We start from the raw sequence: 13,040 nt of genomic DNA on the forward strand, positions 1-13,040 counted from the left end.
TTCCATGTGGTGAATTTATTTCAGAAAGTTTGTTTTTTTCTCCTCATTGGTAAATGCAGTGCCGCTCAGCTCCTTTATCCATCTCCAGCCCCTGCCTCTACCTCCCCATTCCCAATCCCTAACTCCCACACGCATTGCAAATGGCATTTTAATAGGCACAATTGTACCTGATTTAGGACGTAGAATTGCTGCTGGTTATACAAATGAACCACTGTTTCTGTTTTGTCTTTGAATTATGCTGCAAGGCACCAAGGCATGAGATATGGCCAAGCACATGGGTGGTTAAATAGCACTGCAACAACTGTTTGGCCCGTGGGCCTTCATCCCTGAATGAAAAGAGAATTTAAAACAGGGAAGGTGGCACATTTGTTCATTATGAAAGATCCTAACGGTAACATCCATCTGTTCTTGTTTTTGGAACAGGATTGATACATAATGTTTTCATTTCCCAAATGTTCTAGAGTCAATGAGATGCCTGTCATTAATGAAAGCAGAAATTATACGGCAGTAGATGTGAAACCTATTGATGTCATGTGGGCTTAGACTGATCCCAGCCTGGAACACTAACGCACTGCTCACATATGTTAATAGCGCACAGCATATTGCAACACATACAAATTAGGGTTTTCCTAGTTCATTCACCAGTACAAACCCAACCTAAAAGAATATGTTCACTTACATATTATTATGAAATACGTTAACCATCATTTAAGGTTCTCTTTAGTCTTGGCTTGTCAGAAACAATCTATAAACATTTACTGACATTAATTACTATCATTAAAGAGCATCTACTGTAATTATTTAGCAATAAAATACTTTGCCAGAAGGTTTGAGACTCTGCTTACAACAAAGGGGCACAGCCCAGAGTTTGAAGTTCATCAAAGATCTAAACAGGCCGCTCAAGTAGAACACAAACCTTAAAATAATTCTGTGCTTTAACAAATATATTGCATTAAATTGGGCTCCTTGCAACATATTTAACATAAAATGCTCGTCACTGACTAATCTTTCAGAGAGCAGTGATTTATTTAATTGTTGTTCAGCATCTACCATCTACAATTCAGTCATCCAGAGACAGGAACTGTAGGTTGACTTGTAGTGGATTACTTTGATCCCCCAGTGAAGGCATGATGATGGTGCCTTGTACACCCAATGGTGAATTATCAGAATTTAGTAGCCCTTTTGGAGTCCCTCAATGCATCTCCTACTTCTGTAGGAATAGTTGCCCTATAATAGGGTGTACACCCAATGACCACAGATTTGGGTTAAATGCATGTTATTATCTAAGAAAGACGTCACTAGCATGACAGAAAGGAAGTGTGAGGGAAGTGGTGGGGTTCACTAAGTAGGAGAATTTGGGAGTCTTTCAGACAAGGACTGAAAATAGTGCCAATGAGAACAGGGTAAAGAGAGCAATGAATTAGGAACAGAAGGAGCGGGACAGAACAGCCATAGAGAGAATGACTGGACTGTACAGAGTGGGCAAAGACTAAAACACTGGAGCAAGGACAGAAGGGGGTACGATGGTGTGGACAAAGAGGTTGAAGGATCAGAACAGGCAGAAGCAGGACAAAGCAGCCATAGAATCAGGGGCAAAGACTGGAGCAGGACTGGAACAAGAACAAAGAAAGAACAAGAACAGAACAGGAGCCCGGGCAGGAACAAGAACGGGAGCAGGGGCAGGAACAGGAGCAGAGCAAGAGGGAGAGGGGGGGCGGGAAACAAGCTAGGGACAAGCCACGGTGCTTAGTAGAAGGGCAGGAAAGGCAACAAAAGCTAGGGGGCAAGCCTCAGTGCTCATGTGCATAGGCCAATGCTTAAAGGAACAGTAACACCAAAAAATGAAAGTGTATAAAAGTAATTACAATATAATGTACTGTTGCCCTGCATTGCTACAACTGGTGTGTTTGCCTCAGAAAGACTACTATAGTTTATATAAGTAAGCTGCTGTGTAGCCATGGGGGCAGCCATTCAAAGGAGAAAAGGCACAGGTTACTTAGCAGATAACAGATAAACCCCCATTACATGGGGCTTATCTACTAGTTATCTGCTATTTAACCTGTGCCTTTTCTCCTTTTTTCCAGCTTGAATGGCTGCCCCCATGGCTACACAGCAGCTTATTTATATAGTAGCTTTTCTGTAGCAAAAACACCAGTTTTTTTGCAGAGCAACAGCACATTATATTTTAATTACTTTAAAACACTTTAATTTTTTGATGTTACTGTTCCTTTAAGCACAGAATGTGAGGAGGGCTGGGCTCATATATAGCAGGGTCAGCCCTGATAGGCTGACCCCAACCCACCAATAAGGATGCTGGGGGGAAATAGCTAGGCCAGCAATCCAAGTGAAAAGGAGCGTGAATGGGAAATGAGCACTTGCTAGCTGTTCTCCAAGACCAGTGGTTAGGGAGAGCAGCCAGCAACTCAGAAGTCCCAGGTTCAAACCCAAGCAAAGCCTTACAGAAAGTAGAAATAGGCACAGAAGTGAATTCTCCTATGTATGTGCAAAAATTACAATAACTACACACATTCTGGATACGTTGACAGGGACTTAAAGTTTTGATTTGATGTTTTTAATGTATGCATATTGGAAACTGGTTTAGAATTGCATTTTACTGGGGGGAAACGGAGGAGATGAAATTACTCCAACTTGCAGCGCAGCAGTAAAGCGTGACTGATGTTTATTAGAGCACAGGTCACATGGCTGTGGCACCCTGGGAAATGAAGAATATGGCTAGCTCCATGTGAAATTTCAAAATTAAAAATAAAAAAATCTGTTTGCTCTTTTAAAAAACAAATTCCAATGCAGGATTATGTTGGAGGAGCTCTATTAACTGATGTATTTGTAAATAACATGTGTTCTCGTGACAGAATCCTTTTAATGTAGAGTCTCAAACATTCCAGTGAAGTATTTTATTGCAAAATAATTACTGTAGATAACATAATGACATACCAAATGGAATTTATCATTGTAATTGCATATTAATAGGAGGTTTCTGGCAAGCCAAGACAGATTAAAAAAGAACATATATCATAGTATCATAAACAACAATAAATATAATAACACTGTAACCTCCCCTAATGATGTCATGTGGGCTCAGAGTGACCCCTGCCTGCATCACTAACATACTGATGATGATCATTTGGATCACTCTGAGCTGACAGAACATCATTAGGTGAGATTACTGCGCTTTCTTTGCTAGTAAATGTATCGCGGTATCATATTAATTAGTGACGCAGTTCTCATTGAATCTTGAACATTTTGGACCTAACAAATTATGTTATAATTATATTTGCAAAATCAAGAAGCCATGGGTGTTAACGTTAGGGTTTCGTATGATGATGTGGATCAGTGCCTTTAGCCTTCAGGGCAGAAGGGAAACTGTAGATTAAGATGAGCATCTGATGGTACCAAAGGGATTCTTCACAAATTTCAACAGCGGAATAATGTATAAATTCTATGCCTATAATCTCCACACTGTCACGCACGGTATCCCAAATCCCAGAACAAAAGCCAAGGTCCCTGGTCTGAGCTCACTCTTCCACCTATAACAGCCACCTTTTGCTTCGGGAAGAGCCCTCCGCTAGACGGGTGCTGCCAGGACTTAATGTGAGAGAACCAGGGGAATGTTCTGGGCAGGCTAGGGAACCTAAGTGTACAAAATCAGAGGGAGGAGGCAAAGTCACAAACAGGCAAATGGTCAAAACCATACTGGTAGCGAGGTACAAATTCGGAATCCAAAAACGTGGTCAAAATCAGGCTAAGAGGTCAGGTAAGGCAGCAATCGTCAGAAAACAGGATCAGGTCAAACACAGAGAATTCAGATAGAAAACACACCCAGGGACGTTAGAGCAACAGAACCTACGTTGGGCAAAGGAAACATCCGCAAGCGCCCTTTAAATATTTGAATTTTCACGTGAAGACGGCAGGCGTCCCTGCCGAGAAGACGGCGGGGAGGTAAGTATCGTTACACATACATCCCATACAGATAAGTGCCAATCTTAAGCTTTGTGCAAATCAGCCACCCTTCACAGACTCTATTCCATTTATATAAATGAGAAGCATCTCAGGCCACCCATATTGCTTTAGAATTGCCTTTGTATTGCACTGCCATGTTTTTGTGCCTGGGCTACATACAGTATGTTAGTTAACACTTACAAAGCACTTCTGCCCCAGGGAATGCTGCTCTCTGCCCCAAAAATGTATGGAGCACCAAACATCGCTGGATAAAAATTACTGTTTATTCAATACATTTAAAAGCAGGCTATGTAAGTGTATATTGATCCATACAGTTGACGCGTTTTGTGGTGTCATGCCATTTTCTCAAAAGCTGCTCATTTTCTATTGGATTGGCAGACTGATATGCTGTCTGGGCATTACGTGTAGCACATGCAGAGCTCTGACCGGCAAGTGCTCCTGTGAATAATTATTACTTCTCTGCACCAAATGGCAGAATAAAAATCTGGTGCACAGTGCAGAGACCAACCACTCCCTAACTTCTGCACGTACACTAGAATTTAACTAACGAATGCTTCATTGTGGGTAAAACCATGGAGATCTGATTGTACATTTTGCAAAATAAGCAGTGGTTATGTGTTCAGTATAAATATTTTGATAAAGGAACTTGTTTATAAAAGGGGAATTTTTTTTCAATTGGCAAAACCACACATGATACACATTATAACCATGAGCGTCAAAGAATCCAGGCATTTGGTGCATTCATTTCAATTCAAATATTGAAAGACATTGATTATTTTAGTTTTAGTTATTGTAAATAGAGAGTTTTGTAAATAAAGAGCTTGAAAAACACTATGTGCGAAACAGCGCTGAGTGCCAGCCCTTTTTACACAGCTTTTAACACCACTTTATACAGAATTTCTTTGCTGTCTGAATTAGTTTCATTGACCTTAATGGGTGGGGTTGCCACCCTTTCAGAATTTCATAACTGGCCAGGGCTGGGGTGGGTTTATGAGAGGCAGCAGTGACATTGAGGGAGTCATGACATCCAGAGGGAAGATTTGCTGGAGATTTGGTAAGAATGAAAGCTAGGAGGGGGGTAAAGGAGACGTTTAGACACAGGCCATAGGTTCGGTTTTCTCCTAACAGGATGCCTAACATACTGGGGGTGCGTAACATTTTGGCCCCCCAGGTGATTAGACACTAGGAGAATGCGCCCTTCGTTTGATTTGTTTTATAGTGCTGTTTCGATTTGACCAACTATTGTTAAACTATAAAGTGGCAGCACCCAATAAACTACAGTGGCTGGGATTACTATTGGGACTTATATAAGAAACTTCATACTGTTAGGAACTTCTGTCATTAGAAACTCTCTGCCTAACTTTATGTTCATAATACTCTTTTTGGACATTTGCTTTACCTGATTATACAGTAAGTGCTCCCTCTATTATTGTTAGAAGTGCTTAATAAATACACCACTTTTTACAAGGATTGCATTCAATGTATTAACATTAGACTATCCTATTCTTAACTCTATATTGTCATGTAAAGCTCAGTAAACAAAACTGATCCCTTCTGTAATGTTGTTCCATCCATTCCCATAAGAATGTTAAATGTTTACTTTAATATGCATTAGCAGCTTAGCCCAGGGTGGAGCAATGAGAAACTGTGTGCACAGGAAGAGGAAGTGAAGGGGAGGAGCAGAGTGGGCGGAGAGAACAGCTACAAATACAGTAAAGCTGAGTTCTACCCTGCAGTCTCACATCTCTGTGTGGATTCTTCTAGTTCTGCTAAACCCTGCGCCCCTTAGTGGTCTTGCACTTGTGCCCAGAATGACCCCTTTTAGAATGACCCCTTTTAGAATGACCCCTAGTTTTTGTTAATGTCCTGGGCTTACCAGTTCAGGGGCAGGGGGACAAGAAGCTTAGTGCTGCTGCTGAGCTCTATCACCCTGTAGGACAGTAAGCAATTGGTGACAAATTGCTCAAAGAAGTCAAACACATTTGGATGAATTACCACATTGTCCTGCTCTGATAAACTGTGACAACTCAACATACAGACACTGGAATTGTTTTTTGGAGGCAGGAAAGTGTTTAAAAGTTTGGGATGTACATTGACCTGCTTGGAAACCCTTTGGGTTCAAGTGTTCAATATTTTGTAAATCTGGTCTTTAATGTTTCCTTCTGGAATTGTCTACTGTTTTGTTGTACTATACACTATTATACTATAGTATAATTAGTACTGGGTCAGTTCAAGCACAGTTAGTAAATTTTTCCATCTACTCTGAAATGTATTTAGGGTCACACCCCTTCTTGCCTCCACCCTAAAGAAATATATACCTGCATGACTGGCTACTGTTCAAGTTGGGCAAATATAGTAGAGAATGGCTAATATAGTAGCCATGCTGAAAGACTTTTTCTCTGGGTCCTTTTTAAGGTCCCTTTTTGCTGAATTTTTAGGCACTCTTTTCTTTGTGCTGCTTGGCCTTAGCAGCACCCTTTCCTGGCCTAAAGCACTGCCTGCTGCCCTGCAGATCTCCCTTACATTTGGTCTGGCAATAGCCACTATGGTACAGACAATGGGACATATCAGTAAGGCTCATCTCAACCCTGCAGTGACAGTAGCATTCCTGTTGGCAGCCCATATCTCTATCTCAAAAGCAGTTTTGTACATCACAGTTCAGGTGCTGGGAGCTGTGGTTGGAGCCGGGTTACTCTACAAATTCACTCCATCAAACCTGCATGGAAACTTTGGTGTCAACCTGGTAAGTACAAATAGGTGAAGTAGTGGATTGTATTGTTATATTACATAGCTGTGCTACATGTGATTATCAGAATTACATTTTGCCTTGTAATATTTGTATGTATGTATATTTATATAGTGCTACTTTTGTTCGCAGTTCTGTACAGCAGAACAATTAATTAATACAACAAACAGGGTCATTGCATTAATACATAAATAAACGCAAAGTACAATAATACATTCAAATAAACACAAATAAATACAAAGTACAGTTGCATTAAGGATAAAGGACTTAAATCAAATGTCCACCCTATATTATCTTCCTTCTTTGGTCTCTCTTCATTATACATCTATTGGATGCTGTATTGATATAGCAACCGTAGCTTATTGGCTTGAGTGCCCAAACCATGTCTATCTCTCTGCCTGTGCCATGGTACCAATATTGCCATTAATGAGATATTTAATGATGATATATGTATGCAATTTACTTACTTACAATAATTTAAAGGGATTGTATGAGTGCTATTGTTAGACAATTTGCAATTGTAACTGCTTTTAATATTTTATTATTTGTGGTTTTGTAATTATTTAACCTTTTATTCAACAATTCTCCAGTCTGTCATTTTAACAGCTATATAGTTGCTAGGGTCCAAATTATACTAGCAACTAGGCAGGGATCCAAATAATAAACTAGAATATGAATAGGAGAGAAGAGAAAGACAAGTAATAAAATAAACATAAATCCATAAGTTATAAAATGTACCAATAATAATTATATTGTAGCCTTACAGAACTAGTAGTTGCTGGGTTGCCGTGACCCTTTTTTGAAAGCTGGAAAGAGTCCAAAAAGGAAGGCAAATAATTCCAAAACAATAAAAAATAAAGACCAAATAAAATACTGCTAAGAATTAGCCATTCTATAACATACTTAAAGTTAACTTATCAATAGTTAACTTATTAATAGGATTAGAGGGCCTTCAATCTAAATGAGAGCTTACAATCTAAAGGCGTATATATATATGAAGATGTAGCCATTAAATATTTAGCCACATATACTGAATAAGTATCTCTAAACATAATAAAGTAGAATCTAAACAGATCATGCTCTGTGGCAAGATGCAAATATCCCCAAAAGGCCTCCCAATATGAAACAGAAAATATCTGCCTGAGGAAAGACTGCTTTGTCAGTAATGTGCAAATCAATCCGCCGGGGAGGATTTCGTCCGCCCGTGCTCTGAAGAATGAGAGAGGTTAATGAAGCGTGGATCTCACAATGACAGAAGTGCCAGAGTTTAGAGGAGAAGTATTAACCAGGGCTGTCAGGGTAGCAATGAAGAAATTAATAATGTATTTATATGAGGACGCTGACAGGCGTGATATAATGATGTTCTGCAGAGATGTGAGCCAGGAAAAACAAGCAGGGATGTATTTATTTAACAGTGACCTAAAGCGGCGCAATGTTGTGCCAGTGAAGAATCCGTTACATGACAGTGCAGGTTTCCTTATTATACAGAGATCATTCCTAGCATTCACAAGCATAACAAAATGTACTACGGTAATAATTATAATAGGTGGGGCATATTTACTAGATTAAAGCGGTGGTTTACCTTCAGGTTAACCTTTAGTATGTTACACAATGGCCTGTTCTTAGCAACTTTTCAACTGGTCTTCATTTTTTATGGTTTTTTGATTATTTGCCTTCCTTTTCAGACTCTTTCCTGCTTTCAAATTGGGGTCACTGACCCCAGCAGCCAAAAACACTATTGCACTGTGAGGCTGCGATATAAGTTTTTTTACTTATCTTTCTATTTAGGTCCTTTCCTATTCACATACCAGTCTCTCATTCAAACCACTGCCTGGTTGCTAGGTTAAATTGGATCCTAGCAACCAGATATCTGCCAAAATTCTAAACTGGAGAGCTGCTGAATACAAAGTAATTCAAAATAGAAATAAAGACCAGTTGCAAATCGACTATAGCACTCTCTATGTCATACTAAAAGTTCATTCAAAGGTAAAAAACCTTTAAATAGTAGTGCTCAACATGGTATTATCCAGTATCATATGCTACATTAGAAAAATATATTTTAAATGAAAAGGCTTTATTTATATGAAACACATGGGCAGGGCTGGTCTTACCAACTGCGGGGCCCAATTGGGGGAACTTTGGTGGGGCCCCCCAGATTTAAAGAACCAGTAACATAAAAGTAATGTTATATATTTGCTGGGAGTAGCTGGGTGGTGGTGCTGGTGCGGTATGAGGTCCGGGGCAGCTGATATAACGCGGTGTGCTGTGTCCTGGTGTTGTGTCTCGCGTCGCGGTGCCGCGTCATGCATCAACGTCCTCCATCTTGTAAGTGCACAGTCAGCGCAGCAACACAGGTATACATCAGCTCGGACCGCTCCATTTGAAAAAATGAATGGGGGTGGCATGGGTGGCGCTGTCCAAACAATTAAATGGATTCCACGGCACGGTGCCCAATTGTGTCTAATCGGCCTAAGGCCGGCACTGCACATGGGCTGTTTTACATGATTTAGTCTTACAAAGACATGCAATGTTCAGAGGGACAGTTCCCTGTGTTATTACTCTGTCCAGGAAAGAGCATAGGCTTTCATAGCAAAATACATATATTTAATTGTTACTGTTCCTTTTAACCTCACCTTTTTGTATGTGTAGCTGAGCAACGGAACCAGCCCTGGCCAAGGTTTTGCGGTCGAGGTCCTCACAACAATGCAGCTGGTTCTCTGTATATTTGCCACAACTGACAGTCATCGAATGGACAATATTGGATCTCCATCTATTTCCATTGGACTTTCAGTTACACTGGGACACTTCCTTGGGGTTTGTATCTAACCGTGCTACAGTTAAAAACACAGTCTTGCGGATGCTACTGAGTTGCAAACTCCTGTTAGTTGGCTGAGAATGATGGGGCTGGTCACATCTATGATTTAAGTCTGTGATTCAAATTCTTTATAGTGCATATTATATTAATATCATATTAAGTGGCTTATTTAAAAATCTTACCAAACCGGAATATATATATCAGTAAATATTGCCCTTTTACATCTTTTCCCTTGAGCCGCCATTTAGTGATGGGCTGTGTGCTCCCTCAGAGATCAGCTGACAGGAAATAATGCAGCTCTAACTGTAACAGGAAGTAGTGTGGGAGTAAAAGACAGAACTCTGTCCATTCATTGGCTGATGGGGCCTAGCATGTATGTGTGCCTTGGCTTGTTTGTGTGCACTGTGAATATACATCATCCCAGGGGGGGCGGCCCTTAGTAATTAAGATGTCAGTTTTCTATTTAGGATTACCCGATGGCACATACTACTAAAAAATGATATTTTTATGAAAATTGTTAATTTAGATGACACAAGGTTTTACATATGGGTTGTTTTTAGGCAACACATTTTTAGAGACCTAAATTGTTTGGGGGTATGGTTTTCCTTTAAAGTATTTTCAGTATATTCTAGTAAATACATTAATACTGCCTACAGTGAATACATATTCATTGATTTTCCATTTTCAGCTAAGCTGAGCTGCACACATTTGCAACCAAACTATTTGGGTTTGTGTTGATCATAGTTACATGTTCCTTTTATCGTATCAAAAGAAGATTTGGGTCTCTGTAGACAGAGACGACAGATGCACCTTGTAATGATCATGTCAAGCATTTTTCTTTTTGTGCTACCTTTAGATTTACTTCACTGGCTGTTCTATGAATCCTGCCAGGTCTTTTGCTCCAGCATTGATCACAGGAAATTTTACCGACCACTGGGTAAGACTCTCCAGATAAGAATCAATAACTCAGCCGAGTGGCTACTATCTGTCCTTATCTATGTTAAATGGCAAACCTCACTGGCAATTAGCAGTTTTGTAAAATAAAGTATGTATTATGATTCTGAAGGCTCTTATAGATGAGAGTGCACTCCTGCGTGCCTCTGTGGTGGCTCTTTCACACATTTCACCACAAGGGAATGCGTCAACAGTCTATTCTTCCCTATGGGTTTGTACTCACTGTGCCGCTGGAACCATGGAATTTCACTTGGAATTGAACTTGATGCATGATGTAAACATGAGTGTACATTCAGTATACAGTATTATAGGTTTACAGGAGGAGCTAAATAAAAGAATAAGAAAGTTGCAGTCCAAGACGACAGTTTTTTCTGCTGATTCACTGCACATTCTCTGTGCTGCTGTCAGTTATCTGCGATAAGGGACCCGCATAAAGCAATACAAATACTAAACAGATTAGAAATAATAAGGATTTATGTTACATGGCAGCACAGAAACCAGTGCATCCTACAGTAGAATTCATTTAATGATTTGCTACAACCCCTAAATTTAGCTTCGCAGCAGCCCAAACACAATGAAAATGTGCAATAGCACTGGCAAATAAAAGATGGCCTAAGAAGCTCAGGGGATAGGGAGCTGCTGTTGACACCTTTTAAGGTATTGTGGTACAAAGAAACATGTTTTTTTACAAAAGGCATCAGTTAAAAAAGCTCCTCTGACAGAATTTTTCATTGAAATCCATTTTTCAAAAGAGCAAAATTTTTTCATATTAATTTTGAAATTCAAAGCAGGGCTAGACATGTAGCTTCAGTTTCCCAAGTGCCCTCAGCCATGTCACTTGTACTTTGGTAGACTTCAGTCTCTCTTTACTGCTGTGCTGCACAGCTGCACTGTTACCTCCTCCCTTTTCCCCCCAGTAGCCAATAAGTACATAACGCACTGAGATGGCTGCCTACACACCAGTATTAAAACTAAAAAAAAATACATTTATTGGTTTAAGAATAAAATTTTAAATGGTAGAATGAATTATTTGCAATGTACACGGTGTAATTTAGTAATAAAACTACACCATAAAATCATGACAGAATTCCTTTAAAGTCATGGATCATTACTGTTGTAAAACCTCTGAGCTGGTACAGTATGGTATGTACAATATATAACATTTATATAGTTGTCCTATAGTGTTTTAGTGTTTGTGGCTATTACAGGACATTAAGGTGTGAGGGGACCACAGTGCAAGCATCAGTTGCTTTAACACGCACTCCCCAATGCAGAGGTTAAGTATCATGGGTGGGATTAGAGGATGCAATTAAGAAAACTGCTGGTTATTTAGTTATTTATATATGAAATCCAAGTTGGCTCTATGGACTAAAACTTCATGCTAATTTACCTGCCACTTGTGTCTGGAGCATTGCTGCATTTAATGCCCACCATTGGCAGTAAGTATGGGTTCTATTGTATCTTGCATCTGCAGTTACTCCCTAACTTGCCAATCTGAATGATGTGTGAGTTAGGGGGTAGAATGCCACTTCCAGGATTTCATTTTATTGTAAATTTTGCACCTGACTTTGTCAGGAGCAGTAATGATGCATGATAATATTTTTCAAAGACATTATTAGATATTGTTAATACATTTTGGTGTCCTTCATGTTTACCCCAGGTTGTCTGGGTTGGCCCCATGGCTGGTGGAATCTTTGCCTCTCTGATCTACAACTTCATACTTTTTCCATCAAAGATAAGTCTTCGCAACAGACTAGCCATTCTACAGGGTAACTATGACCCTGAGCGGGAGGGGGACAGAGAGGAGCACCGCAAGCAGTCCATTGAACTGAATTCTATGCAAAACAACATGGAGACAGGCTAAAACATTGGCAGAATGAGATATCTTTTGAAGCTGTGAACCTTTGAATCTAAAGCACTTTTTTAATAAATCTAGGTTAAACTAATGACAATTATTAACAATAGCTCCGAGTCTCACCAGGGGGCACCATGCCTGGCACATGGTTCACGACATTTCTAAGGTTTCCAATTAGAGGGTCAGGAAGACATGCTTATACGTAAATCCTTGGGGGGATAATATAAAATAGTTAAAGGGATAAAGGGTATATAAAGGATATATTTTCAGGTATGAAGAAGCTACTTTGAGTAGAGTATTTACATTTATTTGAGATGCCACTAAGAGCATTATATATTAACATATATAAATACATTTTAAAAAGTTATTCATTCAGAGTATACAGTGTAACAGTATATAAATAGATGATTGATAGCGGATACAGATGTTTATATATATATTATAAATATAGTTAGTTCAATTCAGCAATGTTTTATATACAATATATAAATAAAGCTTTCTCATGCTGTGTATTTATAATATTTGACATGCTTACACACAATACATTTTGTATCAAAGATACAAAAGTACCTATAACGTCTGCTAGCAGCTGCTATTATTCTGTCTTTTGGCTCCTTTATTTATTACAGTATGTTGAATCATACCTAGAGCAGTGTTAGATTTCTAGGGAAATAATTGTTCAGGTAGAACAG

General features: G+C 39.3%; 1 protein-coding gene across 1 annotated transcript; it reads left to right on the plus strand.

The window, feature by feature from the left end:
• The first annotated feature begins 5,852 nt into the window (after nt 1-5,852).
• On the plus strand, nt 5,853-12,729 carry LOC100491830 (aquaporin-5). Its single transcript, XM_012958316.3, has 4 exons — nt 5,853-6,721; nt 9,374-9,538; nt 10,396-10,476; nt 12,154-12,729. The coding sequence occupies exons 1-4, from the start codon at nt 6,341-6,343 to the stop codon at nt 12,355-12,357; spliced, it is 831 nt and encodes a 276-aa protein (XP_012813770.2). The 5' UTR covers nt 5,853-6,340; the 3' UTR covers nt 12,358-12,729.
• Nucleotides 12,730-13,040: the final 311 nt, after the last annotated feature.

This window comes from Xenopus tropicalis, chromosome 2 (assembly GCF_000004195.4).
Source record: "Xenopus tropicalis strain Nigerian chromosome 2, UCB_Xtro_10.0, whole genome shotgun sequence".
Taxonomy (NCBI): domain Eukaryota; kingdom Metazoa; phylum Chordata; class Amphibia; order Anura; family Pipidae; genus Xenopus; species Xenopus tropicalis.